At 38.1% G+C, this 18,577-nt stretch overlaps 1 protein-coding gene across 5 annotated transcripts in view; it reads left to right on the top strand.

Moving 5' to 3' along the window:
- ubr5 (ubiquitin protein ligase E3 component n-recognin 5) overlaps positions 1-18,577 on the top strand; it is an 83,608-nt gene that overhangs the window by 454 nt on the left and 64,577 nt on the right. For all 5 annotated transcript variants that reach the window (XM_072692481.1, XM_072692479.1, XM_072692478.1 and 2 more), the window contains exon 2: positions 16,949-16,993. In XM_072692481.1, coding sequence (XP_072548582.1) covers positions 16,949-16,993 — 45 coding nt within the window. The remainder of the gene's footprint in view (positions 1-16,948; positions 16,994-18,577) is intronic.

Here is an 18,577-nt window from a genome sequence, read left to right as displayed (position 1 = left end):
CCCCGGGTTTTGCTTCTGCTGCCTGGATTGGAGCCGGGCTGCGGCAGCGCCGGCGCCGGCAGCTGGAACTAAGACACGGGCTGGATTCCTACTCTCCGGACCCGGATTAGCCGTGAGCCACAACTTGAGCCGGAGTGATGGACAATGCGGGTTGGGGGATGGGGGCGAAAAAAGAGGGAACGTGAACAAATTGCGCTTATTTGCGATTAATCTCCTTATTGATTAAAGTCTTCAGGTTTTATTCGTGTCCAAAAGCTGTATTTGCGCGATGTCGCGGTTGTAGCGGATCGATAATCGATCGAGTAATCGACTTTAGCCGAGTAGCGAGATGATTTAGCTTAGCGTAGCTTAGCATAGTCTAGCACAGTTCGGCGAGCTAGCTATCCAGCGCCAGGGGGTTAATTAGCTAACGATCTGACCAACAGAGGAGGATATTAAACACATAAACGGTCAACAAATCATCTAGTAAACGTTTAAAGAAACGAGGGGGATTAGAAACGACCCTTTAATTGAGGTAAATGGGCAGGTTAGCTGTAGCATGGCCAGCCGTTTGAGCCTAAATGACACAGTGATACGAGCCTTAGCTTAGCTCCGCTTTCAGCAGCACCTCAACCTCCCAATAAACTCACATTTAAGCACTTCTAACATGTAGTTTTTAACATTTTAACATTCATAAACTTCATTTTAAGATCTGCAATGCGGCTCGTCCTAGTAAAAACAATTTCTGGGTCTCTTTAAAGCAGTTTTACTGGTAAAAACTTGAATTTTGATCTCAAATTCTTAATTTTTACTACTGTAAAACATTCAAAAATATCTAATAATGCAATTTTACAAGTGTGTTCACTCTCTAATCCATAATTACGTTTGTTAATGAACATTTTTACCTCAGTATGTCTAATAAAAGTCCAGCTCCACATAGCTAGATAACTGACTAGTGCAAATTTATTCAGCATATTTTTAATAATTTATTTTTAATTTTTGTACTTTAAGATATGTCCAATTTTAGTTAAATATCTCATATAATTTAGATTTTGACTGGTAATGTGATTGATATCAAAAATTGTAGCTACATTTTCTAAAAGTATGTTAAGTAACTACCTAAATTAAAGACCTACCTGGAATTTGCATTTTTATATATCCTTAATTTAGATTTTAGAATTAGTATTTGTATTATAGTGAATTACGGTGTAAAGATCAGGAACTGCGATGTCTAGTAGTAAAAAGTAATTGTCTAACTTTTTTTTTGTTATTTAGTGCACTTTCAGGATATGTTCAGTTTTAGGCCTCTAAAATAATTTTATATATCCTTAATTTAGATTTTGGAATTAGTATTTGTATTATAATGAATTACGATGTAGGGATCAGGAGCTGCAATGTCTAGTAGTAAAAAGTAATTGTCTATAACTGGCGTTTCTTGTGAAACTGTGGTTATAGAGAATACTGAGGTTTTATGTAAGTCAGTGGTAACATGACTGGTCAAATTTACATTAAGGATCTGTCAGCCTTGTGATATAAACTTAATTCTATATTACTTAAGATCTTTTGTAATGCAGATCATACTAATAAAAACAAATTCAGGGTCTCCGTAATGCAGTTTTACAAGTAAACTCAAATCTGAGATCTCAGTTGAATTTTAACTACTGTAAAAACAAATTCAGTAATGTTTTTGCAAGTATCTAATCATATATCATATACCCATTTACATTTTAATTCTAAAAACTGCAGTCCAGTGTGGGGGTATATATACATTTTTCAGTATGACTACTAAAAGTTTACATATCTGTAAATTAGTTCTGACCAGTGCAAATGCTAATTCAGTAGATCTATAATTTAGTTTGGACTAATTTAGTTAGTTTGTGTAGTTTTAGGATGTGTCCAGTTTTTGTGGAATATTTATAAATGATTTTTCTCTACAACTGGAGTTTTTACTAGTCAGAACTACAGTAAAGATGACCTGCAACTGCAATGTCTAGCACTAAAAAATAGATGTTTGTTTATAACTGGAGTTTTTACTGGTAAAAATGTGATTATAGATAAGCCGGAGAGGTTTCATGTCAGTGGTAACCTGACTAGTCAGAATTAAATTAAATTAATTTAAGCATGGTGAGAAACGTAGTTCTAAGATCTTTGTAATGCAACTCATACTTTTAAAAACAAAAATTAGGGTCTCTGCAATTCTGTAATGCAGTTTTACTAGTAAACTCTCAAATTTGAGTTCTCCGAAGTTTGTCCTAGTGTAAAAACAAAAGTCCACATGTCTGTAAATTAATTGAATAGTGCAAATGCTAATTCAAGGTATACCAAATTTAATTTGAACTAATTTATTTAAGTTATTTAGTACGCTTTTAGGGAATGGTCAGTTTTAGGCCTCTAAAATAATTTTATACATCCTTAATTTAGATTTTGAAATGATGATTTTGGAGTTTTTACTAGTCAGAACTATCATGTAGGGATCAGGAACTGCCATATCTACAAGCAAAACATAATTGTCTGTCTATAACTGGAGTTTTTACTGGTAACAACGTGCTTATAGATCAGACCGAAAGGTTTTATGTGAGGCAATGGTAACATGATTAGTCAAAATTAAGTTAGAGATCGGTCAGCCTGGTGATCGGACTAGTCAGAATGACTGTAGATTTGATTACATTTAGTTAACGTTTCATAGCTGATACCTGAAATTAGAATTTCTACTAGTAAAATTGTGACCGAGCTTGAATGGATATGAATAATAAATTTATGCTGAAACAGTTTGCCATTTCGTTGCTGTCCTATGAAAACCATGTATCTCCACAATGGTGACTTTACAGGAGAAGGCAAAAAAATGTTTTTACCTTAAATGAATGTTAATGTAAGTGTTTTTGAAGTAACTTAGAGCATTTCTATTAGTCCATTTATTCAGAATTATTCACATAAGGTTCAAACCATGGAGATACTTGTTTTTTCAATGGACAGCAGTGATATGTAATGGAGTTTATAGTTGGTTCACCTCCACTTCTGTTATTATTTTATCCATTTTTGTCTCGACTTTCCCTCGGACTCACTTTTTTGAGAGAAGTGCTGGGAGGCGATGTTATAAGCGCTGTTACTTCAAGTGTAACAAAGCCTAGTCTAGCCTAGTCTTACTGCGCATGCTCACATTAGTGACATAACGGCATTATTCTTGTGTTTGTCGGTACGCTCATAATTTCATCCTACCTGGCCGTACGTGCAGTCAGATAACTTGGTATTTATTTATTTGTTAATGTTAATTATTTAATTTAGGTGTATTATATAATCCCATCTGCATGTTATTGTTTAAGTTATGTGTTAACATTTGTACCGAAACAATGAAAATATGTTTTAATATGTTAATATACAAAATATTTTAGTGTGTGTGTTAAACTGTTAAAATTAGTGTTGTACCGTAGCGATATCTGGCCGATACTGGCACATTTAAATATTATCGGTATCTGCAGTAATGAGCATGATACCATAAAACGTACTGTTGATGTACTTTTTTATTTATTTAATTATTTTAACGTTAAATTTGGATTGCATACTTGCATCTTTTTATATAGTTGTTAACTTGTAATGAAATGTGAATTTTAAACACCAAATAATAAAAAGCTGTTTGGTCGAGCTTAGCAAGATTATGCTTCCCTACTTGCGTACTGCATTGTTTCATAGCTCTGAAACTTTTTTTAAAGTGCAGTTACTCTTTACTTTTTAAGAATTATCAGAATTTATAGCCATCTTGAGTATTTAAGTCAGAGTGGGTATCGATATTGGGTATCGGTAGAAACTCTAAAATCTGGTATCGGAAAGGAAAAAGTGGTATCGGTGCATCCCTAGTTAAAATCAACGAATGTGACCCATTTAAATTAACCAGATGAGTTACCGCCACTCCTGGACATGGTAGCATCGTTGGACAGCTATATCTATAAAGATGGGCTAGGGTAGGACATTACGACAGGGTTGGACCGCTCGACCGATCACCGGCTCTTTTACTTGGTTGGATAGGTTTGTTTTGAAAGCTCTGTAATCAGACTCCGAATTGAATCCTAGTCTAATCTGCCATGGGAAGGGCAGTGGTGTTCTCCACTACGCTAGGTCAATAAGAGGCCCTGGACAAGACTCTTAACTGTGTGGTGTTATTAGTGTAGAGTCTTGGGCTTGTTTGGCTAGGGAATTGAACCCTAGTCTAATCTGCTGCGGGGAAGGCGAGTTATCCACTACGCCACGGTAGGAGCATAGTCTAATTCTTATTCATGTGGGTGACTGTAGTGGTTTATTGCAGTGGGCCTAGCTTCTTCTTCTGAAATCAAGGGTATTAAGAGTATCTACTGATTTTGTTGGTTCAGGGAAGAAGGCTTCCCCCTAGATTTCGACGGAACATTGCTGTGAAGATTTGATTGCATTTAGCATTGTAAGTGTTAGTGAGGTCATGTCAGGATGTTGGATGTTCTCCCCAACCTCCAATCCCAAAAGTACTGGATGAAGCTCCACCACCATCCATCATTCCAGAGAACACAGTTCTTCCACTGCTCCTCAATGCTGGGGGGCTTTATACCCCTCTAGCCCACACCTGGCATTAGGCAGCATGGTGCTAATAGGGTCATGATGTTTTCTATCTGCACCAGAGTGTCCTATTCTATTGGCAGCACTTCTTCTCTACAGGGACTAGACAAGCTGTGTGCATCTGTGTCCGCAGCAATGGGTGCAACTTGGATGCAAAGTAGCTAAATGCATTCATTAGAAGGGGTGTCCACAAACATTTGGACATATAGTGTATGTGGGACAGGGAGTTCTCCAGGGCCAGGGGTGGGAACCTCCTAGAGGTTTTGGCAGCTTTTCTTTGGGGGAGCTCACTTTTTCCTGAGGTTTACACAAAAACAAAGGGCAAAGTCACAGAATTTCACAAATTCTCTGAATAATTTAGTGTTCAGAGTCGGCTGGGGGGGACAGGGGTTGTGGGGTGGGGGGGGTGTGAAACTGGTTTATTCGAGTACAACCGGGAGTCTTCATGGCTATAACCCAAATGTAGCCTTTTTCTGTGCTATCCAAACCCACCAGAGAACCTATACATGTCTTTTGGGTTTTATATGGAATAGTCTTGGGACTATTATAATTTTTTATTTTATGTGTGATATATAATGTGTGTGTGTGTGTGTGTGTGTGTATATATGTATATGTGTATATATATATATATATATATATATATATATATATATATATATATATATATATATATATGCAAAAATGTGTGTAAATGTTAAAAAATATATATACACATGCGTGTGTATATAAAAAAAAATATATATATAAACATCATATATATTTATACACATGTTTACATGTTTTTACATACACACATATATACACACACATACATGCATACATTATTTATATATAAACACATATTTTTACATTATTTATATATATTATATATACACACATATATGCAAAAATGTGTGTAAATGTTAAAAAATATATATACACATGCGTGTGTATATAAAATATATATATATAAACATCATATATATTTTTACACACGTTTACATGTTTTTACATACACACACATATATACACACATACATGCATACATTATTTATTTATATATATATATATATATATATATATATATATATATATAAATAAACACATTTTATTATTTTTTATTTATTTATTTGTATCCCTCCACCCTTTTAATGACCTCATCTTAAAACTCTGGGGTAAAACGGTGTCTCAGGCATCAGGCGGTGTATTAATGAACTCAGACTTGGTGAATTTCTCTAGATTAGAGAGTTTGAGGTTGTTCATCTGTAAATTCTAGAAGCTGGTGGATGTTTCTGTTAAGCTTGACCTGAGCTGGCCTAAAGGGGATGTTGTGGTGGTGTTGTAGTGCAGTCTGGTCCATGAAGCTGGCAGTGAAGCTAATGAATCGGTTGTCTTTTTTTTCTGGATGTGAATACGTGTCTGATTCTATCGAGCAGGTTCGGTGAAGACCACCCTGTTGCTCGGAAGGTTCAGAGGGTTGTATCAGGCTGTGTTCCAGATACCTTTATGGTGGGTTATAATTAGCAGCATGATTTTTAATTTGGCGCGTTGTTTTGTGGGACTAAGCACAGCAAGTGGTGTGATCTCCACATCCACCGAGGAGCCTTCCATTGTGTTCCGGAGATGAGCATAATGGTTCCCTGTGGAGTCGCGGCGGCGGCGGCGTTTGGTGAGTCCGGCTTGTCTGCTGCACTGTTGTCACAGGAAATGAGGTGCTTTCCAGTGTCCCTTCATGTGCAGCTGAGACGCTCAGTAGGACCTCAGCAGATGTGGATATTCGTTTCACGTGGAACGACGGACGCGAGATGCCTCGCCACATCAGGCTACGTCTGACTGTACAGTGTTGAATGTGGAGGTGCTCCTTCCACGCCCGGCTCAACTCTGGATCTGATCTCTTTGATAAGGTGTTTGGCTTTTTCTGCTGTAGTAGAGTAGTGTACTTTGGCATGTCTCAGGAAGAGGTTGATGGATGGAGGCATGTGGAATGTGTCCAGTCCAGTAGACGGACAGACTGATTGGTGGCTGAATGAATGGATTGGATTGGTGGATGGATGGATATGGATATTATCCAGTTCCAGTGGAGGGAGTTGTGGATGGGTAGATTGGATTGGTTTCTGGATGAATTGATTGGTAGTGGTATGGATAGATAGATGGATTGGGTTGGTGGGTGGATGGATTGAATGGGTGGGTGGGTACATGGATGGATATGGCATCTATCCAGTTCCAGTGGATGGAATTTTTGGATGGGTATCTGGATGAAAATATTGGTGGATGCTTTGGATTGGTGGATGGATGGATGGGTAGATCCATCCAGTTCATGTGAATGGAATGGTGGATGGGTAGCTTGGATGTGTGGATGGATTGGATTGGTAGATGGATTGGATTGGGTTGGGTTGGGTGGCTGGATGGATTGGGTTGGGTGGCTGGATGGATTGGGTTGGGTGGCTGGATGGATGGATTGGATTGGGTTGGTGGATGGATGGATTGGATTGGGTTGGTGGGTGGCTGGCTGATTGGATTGGGTTGGTGGGTGGCTGGATGGATGGATTGGGTTGGATGGATGGATGGATTGGGTTGGATGGATGATTGGATTGGGTTGGTGGGTGGATGGATGATTGGGTTGGTGGGTGGATGGATTGGGTTGATGGATGGATGGGTTGGTGGATGGGTTGGGTTAGTGGATGGATGGATGGATTGAGTTGGGTTAGTGGATGGATTGGGTTGGTAGATGGATGGGTTGGATTGGGTTGGTGGATGGATGGACGGACGGATGGATGGATGGATTGGGTTGATGGATGGATTGGATTGGGTTGGTGGGTGGCTGGATGGATGGATTGGGTTGGATGGATGGATGGATTGGGTTGGATGGATGATTGGATTGGGTTGGTGGGTGGATGGATGATTGGGTTGGGTTGGTGGGTTGATGGATGGATTGGATTGGGTTGGTGGGTGGCTGGATGGATGGATTGGGTTGGATGGATGATTGGATTGGGTTGGTGGGTGGATGGATGATTGGGTTGGGTTGGTGGGTTGATGGATGGATTGGATTGGGTTGGTGGGTGGCTGGATGGATGGATTGGGTTGGATGGATGGATGGATTGGGTTGGATGGATGGATGGATTGGGTTGGATGGATGATTGGATTGGGTTGGATGGATGATTGGATTGGGTTGGTGGGTGGATGGATGATTGGGTTGGTGGGTGGATGGATTGGGTTGATGGATGGATGGGTTGGTGGATGGGTTGAGTTGGGTTAGTGGATGGATTGGGTTGGTAGATGGATGGGTTGGGTTGGGTTGGTGGATGGATGGACGGACGGATGGATGGATGGATTGGGTTGATGGATGGATTGGGTTGGGTTGGTAGATGGATGGGTTGGATTGGGTTGGGTGGCTGGATGGATTGGGTTGGGTTGGTAGATGGATGGGTTGGATTGGGTTGATGGACGGACGGACGGACGGATGGATGGATGGATTGGGTTGGGTTAGTGGATGGATGGATTGGATTGGGTTGGGTTAGTGGATGGATGGATTGGATTGGGTTGGGTTAGTGGATGGATGGATTGGATTGGGTTGGGTTAGTGGATGGATGGATTGGGTTGGGTTAGTGGATGGATGGATTGGATTGGGTTGAGTTAGTGGATGGATTGGATTGGGTTGGTAGATGGATGGATTGGGTTGGGTTGGTGGATGGATGGATTGGGTTGGTGGTTGGGTTGGGTTAGTGGATGGATGGATGGGTTGGATTGGGTTGGTGGATGGATGGATTGGGTTGGTGGTTGGGTTGGGTTAGTGGATGGCTGGATGGATTGGGTTGGGTTGGTAGATGGATGTGGAATCTGTCCAGGTTCTCTGGGTGGAATGGTGGGTGGGTAGACTGGTACATGAAGATCTGTAAGAATAGATTGGTGGATGGATTCATTTATTCATTCATTCAGTCCAGTTTCAGTAGATGTGATGGATCGATGGATGTATGGATGGACAGATTGGTACATGGATGTCTGGACGAATGGATTGGTAGATGGATTGATGGATCGATGTGTGGATATGGGATCTATCTGAAACAGTAGATAATTAACTCAACTTCACAAGGCAGTGAAACGCAGCCGGCGTCTACCAGACCTGCAATTTGCAGCATTATGGAAAAGCGAGAGTGCAAGAGCGAAATGTGCAAAGAATATGAATAGTCTGAATATGAATATGGCCAATATAACTTCAACACAATATTCTTTGTATAAAATCAGTTTATTTCTTTAACAGCCTGTTCTACAGATTCGGTGTGGTGTCTTCAGTGTGCGGGATGCTGTTTAGGTAATTGCCTGGTATCAATAAGTCCAGTATATGGGCAGTAGTGTGTTATACTCTATATTGTGATTGATTTTGGCATTTTTAGTGATGCATTTGTTGAATTCTGAGCGTTATATATTCATGGTTTAATTCTGTATAGTAAAGCTGTCCCTGTGGGGAGTATCTGTGTTCAGGAGTCTATTAAAACTGAAGGACTAGCAGTTATTTTAGCCTGAAGAAGAATAACCTTCATCTGAGCTCCACTTCTGAACCATTTCAGCAACATTTCCATATCACCATTTTCCATCCTTCTGATTGGCGGGTCTTTATTGTTGCATTTTATTCAAAATACAGCTTAACTCGTGTTCGAGGAGGCGCTAACCTGGGCCAAGTGGGCCTAGGCAGCTAGGAAGTGGGTCCTCTGAACAGCTGTGATTGGTCAGGATGTCCACAGCCCACAGTAAACTGTTTTGTGATTGGTTAGAAGGCTCATCTCCTGGGTCGGCCGGGGCTGCGTACCTTTTAATGCACGTTAATGAGTCAGTGATACCAGACTATTGGGCCATATGTACTTCTTGGTTCATCAAAGCCCTTACAGAAAGTCCTCTGGACAGCTGTGATTGGTCAGGATGTCCACAGCCCACAGTAAACTGTGTTGTGATTGGCTAAGGGGCTCTTTTCCACGTTGCAGCCTATTTCAGGGTCAGTTTTGAGAAGGCCGATCTCATCGTGGCGGTTACGAAGCGGCGGTCCAGATCTAGTTGAGACGTGAGTGTGGGAATATTGGGATTTGTGCTGCGTGAAGGATGAAGGAGCTCTGGAAGGTGACTGAAGTCTTGAGTGCTTCTGTGTCGCGAGTTGTTGAAGTGGCGATACAGCAGATGGTATTTCCATATGGCAGCTGGTGGCGTTCAGTCGTGTGGGCTTTGTTCTAATGTTGCGGCGAACGGCTTTTGTTTTGTCTTCTAAATTTGATTAAGTGTGATTTCGTTTACAAGTTTCAGTGTGTGTGATATATCCTTTAAGATCCACGGAAGACGAGCGTCCAGACTTTACTGTCCTGCACTGAAGTGGTGGAGCGAACTTCCCCTGGGTGTCCGAACAGCAGAGTCCAACACTCGCTGTCTTCAAACCCAGACTGAAGACCCTCCTCCTCTTCTGAGAGGACTCAGTGAGCAGAGTGTAGAGTGTGTGGAGGACTGTGTCTCCAGACTGACTTCTGTATTTAGTAGAGTCTAAGATTAGAGGATCTTCTGGATTCTAGTCTAGATAAGGGTGTTTTCTGAGTGACAGTGAAGCTCTGCTGTAAGTCGCTGTGGAGAACTTCTGCTAAATGGCTTCAGTGTAAATGTAATGTGGTTTTGAATAGTGGGCAATGTTGGAAACTGTTGACATATTGGACCATTTTTTTTTGGGGGGGGGGGTTATTGTTATATATATATATATATATATAATTTTTTTTTTTTTTTTACAGATACTGTATCTGTATTGGCGGCGACACTGGCACTTACACACAGTATCGGTATCAGCAATAGAGAACACCAATACCATGAAGCTTACAGCCTCATTTATTTATTTATTTATTGTTTTTACTGGTTGTTTAATAAATAAATAAACAAACAGTCATAAATAGTTATCGTTACACAGACTTTGAATGAACGTTTAGCTTTTTTTGGCTCTGAAAGCAGAAGTTGGGTTTTAGCAGCTTGTTTAAAGGAAACTCACTGAAGTTTAGGAGCTTTTTACACAAAGACGTGAATCTGAAGGTGAAATTTGCTTCTAAACTGGTGTTTTTGTTTTTTTTTTTGTTTTTTTTTTCCCACGGTTCTGAATGATAATTTAACCACCAGTTAAACCACCAGCTGTTTGGTGAAGCTTAGCAAGATTACGTTTCCCTACCTGCACATGTTCTTCATTGCAGCCATTTTTATTTTATCAAATGTGCAGTTCCTCAACCTGTAAATGCTGTTCTTCCAAGCATATTAGATCTTATTTGGGAACACAAGTACAACCTATATGCTATAAATATCAAAATTTGGAATAACTTATAATTGCTAGTTGCAGCCTAATAATTAGGAAAGTAATTAATAAATTAATCAGTTAATTGATTGAATGGTCATTAGATTGGTTGCAGAAGTAAATGGGAGTCTTTTTGGAAATAATGGTAAATTAATTAAATAATAGTCCCTGGAATGATTAAGGAAATTATTGGCACTTGTCCTAATGTTTATGGAATTATGATTATGAATGTAATGGAGGAGTTAATTCATGAATTGATTGAATGGTCATTAGATTGGTTGCAGTAGTAAATAGTAGCTATAGTTTCTTTGGAAGTAATTGGTAAGTTAATTGATTTGAGTAATAGTCCATAGAATTATTTGAGTAAGTAACTGGTAGTTGTCCAAATGTTTATGAAGGTAATGGTTACATTTCTAATTTTAATGGAAGTTAAATTAATCTAATATAAGTAAATAACTAAGGAGATAGTTGGTATTTGCATCTTTATCTTTATGGAAATGATGGTTAAATTAATTAAAGATTAACATACTTGGTAGTTGTAGCCTAATGATTATGAAAGTAATGGATAGATTGAGTCATTAATTGATCGAATGTTCAGTAGATCGATTGCAGTAGTAAAAAGTAGCTATAGTTTCTTTGAAAGTAATTGGTAAATTAATTGATTTGAGTAATAGTCCATAGAATGACTAAGGTAGTAATTGGTAGTTGTCCAGATGTTTATAGAAGTAATTGTTAAATGTCTTGTAGTCAAATAATAGTTCATTGAATGATTGCAGAAGTAATTAGATAGTTGCACCCTAATTTTAGCGGAAGTTAATCAATGCTTTGATGTTTATTTAAAAGTAACTAAGGACTTTTTATTAGTTAAAGATTAGGCTACAACTACCAAGTATTTCAATGACTTTGAAAGTAATGGATACGTTTATTAAATAATGGATTGAATGCTCATTAGATTGATTGTGGAAGTGCATAGTAGATGAAAGTAATTGGTAAATTAATTGATTTATTGAATAATAGTCCATAGAATGATTACGGAAGTAATTGGTAGTTGTCCAAATGTTTTTATGAAAGTAATGGTTAAATGTCTTGTAGTTGAATTAGTCAGTAGAGTGATTGGAGAAATAATTGGTAGTTGTGTTCTAATTTTAATGCATTTGTAATTGCATCTTCATTTTTATGGAACAAAAGATTAAAGTAATCAATAGATTAATTAAATAAGGGAGTAGTTGGTTGTTGCACTCAAATAGGAATAAAAGCAATATTTAGATTTATTGAATAACGGTTGGTAGAATGATTAAGGAAGAAATTGGTAGCTAAATGACTTCATTAATCAAACAAATTGCGACGGTAACTGTTAGTTACGCCCTAATTTTAGTGGACGTAATGGTTCAGTTAGTCGATTAATCGAGTAGTGCTCCATAGAACAACATAGAAAATTAGCATATTGGTAATGGAAGTAATGCCTAGTACTAGACTGACACTGGCTATCAGTCCTAAATTAATCAATCAAATGGTTATTAGATCTTTATTTACGATAAAAATAAAAAGCGTCCGAATCTGAGACCCTCCTCTCGTGTTGAGGCTTCTGTTTTTCATTGCTCGAGTTCCCTCCCTCTCTCTCTCTCTCTCCCACCCGTACATCTGTTTAGAGGTGAGGGACAGGGGCAGTGCTGCTGAAGGTTATAGGATAGCAGCTCGTTTAGGTCCTCCGAGGCTAATCAGAGGTGTTTCTCTGCCCGCTTGGCTGGTTTCTAAGGAGACCCGCTGCAAGAGTTCGGGTTTCAGGAGCTGGGTGGGAGCTTGCTTTTCCCCCATGAGGGTCAGAGGAGACACACCAAATGCTGGGAGGTTAAGCTCCTGTTGTGGAAGGGAGTGAAGGGGAGGGAACACCTGCTTTAGGTTCTGCTCAGGGTGGCGGGAATGTCGAGGATGGGTTCAGTTTTTGAGGGGAAAACAAAAACCACACGCCAAAAAAAAAGTATATATATATTTTTAAATAATAAATAAATAAATATAAATAAAATATATATATTTTTAAAATAATAAATAAATTAATTAATATAAAATAAAAAAATATATTAAAAAATATATATTTTTTTCAATATTAAGTGTGAACATTTTAATGCAATAGTAAGAAAAAATATGCAATTTTGATATACATTTTTTTTTAAATATTAAGTGTGACTGCATTTTAATGCGATGTAGAGTATATAATAATTTTAATAATATACATTTTTTTTTTCAATATTAAGTGCGAAAGCATTTTAATGCTAAATGGACAATTTCTATTGGTCCATTCATCATTAAGTGTTCACGCAGTGTTGTGGCGTTTTAACGTTAAACAGAGTAGATGATGATGTGAGGTGGATTTCTGTGGTAAGTGCTCTGTTTTAGATCTGCAGCTACTAATTATTAATACATTTCTAGTAGTTTGTACAATACAATATTGTCAACTTTAAGTTGGTGATAAATTATCAGTGATGGAGTATTTCTATTTATTTGTTTCTGAGCGTGTTAAGTATTGTCAGTGCTTAACGAACAATGACCATCTGCACATTTCATTAAAAGAGTGTAAGTAGGGCGGCTTAGTATTTCAAGTAGTGGGTTTTAAAGTCCTCCACTGCTGGTGAATTTGGTTTGCGTCATATCAGGAAAATGTATTTTAAATATCATGATGTAATTTTAGTTATTTTTAATTTGTCATTTTTTTCGTCCTGCTGTCGCTCCACAGTTCTCAAACTTTCTGAAGTGGATTTTTGTCCTGTTTCCTCCACCGTCGCTTCTAGATCTTGTTTACTGATTGATTTTATTTATTTATTTTAACACTTAATAGTTTTTCTTCCATTTTGCTATTTGAATTATGCAAAGTTTAAAAATATCCAGATTGTAAGCTGCAAAATGCCTCGTGATAAAAGATATGTAACAGACGGCTACAGAAGAAAACTGTTATTAAAGAAAATCTTTAAATAATTAAGAAAATTTGAGAAGTTCTTAACAATTAAGAACTTGGGGCCTCATTCATTAATCCTTCCCAAGACGAAATTTCTAAGACATTTTCATTACGATTCTGCCGTTTCTGAAAGCTTCATTATTCGGGATGTGTTCAGTTAGGAGGACCGTGGGGTCCATCATTATAAGAGCAGAGCTGAGAACGGTTCAGCTCGTTAAATCACCTCCTGAATCTGACCTGGACTTTCTGTTGGGACTTTTCTCAGTGACTCATTAGACTCATAAGATTCATTAGAAGTTTTATTTATTTATTTATTTATTTATTTCTAACATTTATTAAAGAGTTTAGACTTCTGGATAAACTTCTCGGTAATATTCCAGAACCAAGCATCTTTAGTTTCAATGAAACTTTGAATGAGCGAGAAAATCGCCACCGTCCTTCTGAAGGGGGCAGTTCACGGACGCTAGAAGCAATACTACCTAGGGATGCATCGATCCGGCTTTTTCAGTTCCAATACGATACATAAACTTTGCATATTGGTCGATACCCGATACTGATCCTATACCACTGTTGTATTAAAAAAAAACGTATACCTTGTCATGTGGGTACGGTTGGTGTGGCGCAACAGAACACCACCACCTGCCATTAAGTAACAACACCACCATGTGGGAGACTGGGGTTCGATTCCCGGTCTGGGAGACTGGGTGCTGCGCTACACCAATAAGAGTCCTTGGGCAAGACTCCTAACACTACATTGGCCCTCCTCTGTAATAAGAGCGTCTGCTAAATGCCATAAATGTAAACGTAAATATGGGAGAGACTTAAGGCATCAGGATTGACTGAATCATTCCTTTATATAATATAGCAAATTAACACACATAAATGCACTAAATTGCTAAAATAAGCAGTTGTGCAGGACCTTGACACAATATTCAAAATAAAAAAGGAGTCAAACTTATCAGAAAGTAAAAAAAAAATATTAAAATATAATGTAAATAAGTAGCTTCACTTTGTCAAACAGTAAACATTCTTATTTTACAATTTTCTAGTGTAATTTAAAGTAAAATCTAGCAGCAGAACCGGAGTATAAATCAGTAAATTGGTCAAACGTACACGCTTCCAACGTCTAAACGTTTAGTTTAGTCTCCCACCGACTCCATGGATCGGCCTAATTATCCGATACCCGATCCAGCTAATTTTGTTGCTATCGGGGCCGATATCCGATCCTAATATCGGATCAGTGCATCTCTCATACTGCCCCTGTGCTTCCTGTACCTCTTGCTCAGCAGATGTTCTCGTCCAGACCCACGTCGTCGTCGTCTTCCAGCAGTGGTTGAACGTCAGAGCGTTTCTGTTTCTGACGTCTGTCGAGCTCTGGGCTCTTCAAGCCCGATAACAGATCCGCTCGCACTCAGGAAATCACTGATGGCTGATACTGAAACTGACTGATGGTTCTATTCAAGGAGAAAAGTGTGTGTGTGTGTGTGTGTGTGTGTGTGTGTGTGTGTGTGTGTGTGTGTGTGTGTGTGTGTGTGTGTATACGGTTGTCCTCACAGCTCTGCTAGCAGAAGGCGTGAGGCCAGATTGTGATCTAGACCCGACTAGGGTTTTCTTTCTCTCTAGTGGAGGCACTTCTTCGTTTCTGATAGTCACACGAGTCACACATGGCCTCGGTGTGACGGCAGTTTTATTTCTTTAATGAGGATTTCATTGATTTGGTTTCAGTAGCCTGTTGCCGTCAGTGGGCTTTAATCCGAGGGGTTGCGTTGGTCACTGGTGCTGGAGGTGGCCATCAAGCCATCAGCCTTCTATATATAAATAAAAATTGACTAAAAAGGGTAAATAAAGTAAATATAATAAATTGGTAAATATTTACAGACTAATCAATAAAATATGACATTAAAGATAAGATAAGAGTCCTTTATTAGTCCCGCAGTGGGGAAATTCACAGTGTAGCAGCAGAAAGGGATAGCAGGACACTCAGTTACAAAAATTTGGATAAATAATTTACACTATATACACACAATATAAATAAGAATTAAAAAAGCAATAAACAATATTATCTACAGCAAAAGACTCTTAATTGCACATGGGGGGGGGGGGGGGGGGTATTGCACATAGTATTCCCTGAACATGAACATGTGTGTGTAGTTAAGTGTGTGTGTATGTGGTCCGCTGGGAGCTGAGGAAACCCAAAAGAAATGAGTATGGTGTCAATATTCTAGGAATTTTTAAAGTTGGGGAAATTTACCATGGAATCCGGGATTGAAAGAAATTCAGATATTATAAAAGTTGACTAAATATTTACTAATTTAATCATTATTTATTTATGTATTTTTTTTTTAATTTTTTTAAAGAAAAATCAATAACATAAATGACATTAAAATAAGTAAACCCAAAAGAAATAAGTAGGGTTGCAGTTTTCTAGGAATTTTTAAAGTTGGGGAAATTTACCATGGAAACAGGGATTAAAAGAAATTCAGATATTATAAAAATTGACTAAAAAAGGATAAATAAAGATTAAATTATTAAATATTTAAAGACAAATCAATAAAATGAATGACATTTAAATTGGTAAACCCAAAAGAAATAAGTAGGGTTGCAATATTCTAGGAATTTTTGAAGTTAGGGAAATTCACCATGGGCGCGCCCCTCAGTTTAAATGCCCTAGGCGGCTGATACCAGTTGCGCCAATCCTAGTTAATGGTGTACGATGCTGGGAGCCAGATACACTGCACGTTTCTGTGTGTCTACCGCTGTAAGAGACGGAGTTCAGCTCAGCAGGTAGTTCTGGAGTCCTCCATGCTCTGAAGGAGTGAATCTATTAATGACTATGATCATCAGAACTCTCTAATTATGGGAATTAACTGGAATTAATGGGAATATTCCAGCATATATTTGGTCTACTGATCTACTAAAGCACAATCTTAAAATAATTAAATATGATCCCAAAACTGTTGAACAGCAAAGCTGCTGCTCAATCTCAGACACGTGGCACATTACATACTGCACTGCACCACACCCCTGCATGCACTGTCCGTTCCTCAGTCACATGTCCAGCACATGTCCAGATGATTTTAATTTTTTTGTTTGTTTTTTTTAAGAAGATTGTTCATCTCTGTCTTTCCGCTCTGACCTCTTTCTCACTTTCTTTACAGACTTCGGGAAGTTTCTGAAAAACTCAACAAATACAACTGCAACAGGTGAGGAAGGACACTGCACCACACTGTAGGTCACCGTACAGTGCTGTAAAGGGCTGCACGGTACCATTTATCAGGATATAATAACATGTAATGTTATTTTATTGACCACATTTCATTTTATTAGTAATTTATTTATTATTTTAAAATAAAATATTGCAATTACCCCCCTCCAATAAATAAATAAATAAATAAATAAATAAATAAATATAACCTTGCAGCCCTAATTCAGAAACCTCTAATCTCTTAAGAATAAAAGGACTTCTGATTAGGGCTGCACAATATATTATTTCAGCATCGCCATCACAGGATGCACAAGGTCATCAAAGGTCCGGTTCTGGGCTTGGTTTGTCAGCGGTTTGGAGGTGCAGCTCAGCCCTGCTCTCTCCAGCTCTGCGTCTGCCAGCTTCAGCTCAGTTAAATCTCGCACATCTTTGCTGCCTTTGATGGAAGGAACAACAAAAAAAAAAGTAGCGACTGCTGGCACTTTTGGTTCTGAAGATTTTCCCTCTTGCGTTGATCGCCCACGAACACACGCCCACAACAAACCTGCGACGTGTACGTGTACGCAAACCTCAGAAGTCTTGTGAACGCAGCTGTGATTGAGCTCCAGTGAAGCGTTTAGGTGTTTAGTAGAGCTTCGATCAGGCCTAAAAAATCCAGCACGACCCTACCTGAGCCTGTGCATGCTGTATCCGAGCTCAACCCAACCTGGCCCACTCATATACTGTCGTTATAAGCCCGAGCCCGGTTTAAAGCTGTAATTAATTAATTAATTTATTTTAAGTAGGCCGTTAAAACATCATTTTACTACAATTTCAGGTTGTTAAGCCTATTATTTAAGAAGACTATGAGCCACAGGCCTAAACATCAGCAAAATAGGCTACAAGAATGATGTCTGAATGACTTTCCTCTACTCTAATATAATTTAATTATGATTTATGAATATTAGAAATACTTTCTGAACGCTTTGGCGTATAGCCTCAGTGCAAACATGCCAAACAGCAGTACGGCGAGATTAGATTCTTTAAATAATAAAGGTCTGTAATAGCCCATCAAACAAACTGCAGTCTAATCAAAACCAATCAAATTATAACTCGAAAGTATGTTGGTGGCGACCCACATTCAGCATAGATGAGCATAGAAAGGGGGATTGAAAATCTGATGTATTATAAAAACTGACCAAAAAAGGATAAAGATTAAATTAGTAAATATTTAAAGAATAATCAATAAAATAAATGACATTAAAATGAGTAAACCCAGAAGAAATAAGTAGAGTTGCAATATTCTAGGATTTTTTAAAGTTGGGGAAATTCAGATATTATAAAAATTGACTAAAAAATGATAAATTAAGATTAAATGAGTAAATATTTAAAGAAAACTCGATAAAATAAATGACATTAAAATGAGTAAACCCAGAAGAAATAAGTAGGGTTGCAATATTCTAGGATTTTTTTAAAGTTGGAGAAATTCAGATATTATAAAAATTGACTAAAAAAGTAAAAATAAAGATTCAATTAGCAAATATTTAAAGAAATAAATGACATTAAAATGAGTAAACCCAGATTTTTTCCAAACATGCAAAAA

This window comes from Salminus brasiliensis, chromosome 1 (assembly GCF_030463535.1).
Source record: "Salminus brasiliensis chromosome 1, fSalBra1.hap2, whole genome shotgun sequence".
Lineage (NCBI taxonomy): Eukaryota > Metazoa > Chordata > Actinopteri > Characiformes > Bryconidae > Salminus > Salminus brasiliensis.
Note: the sequence above shows the minus strand (reverse complement) of the source record. Positions and strands in the feature narration are given on the sequence as shown.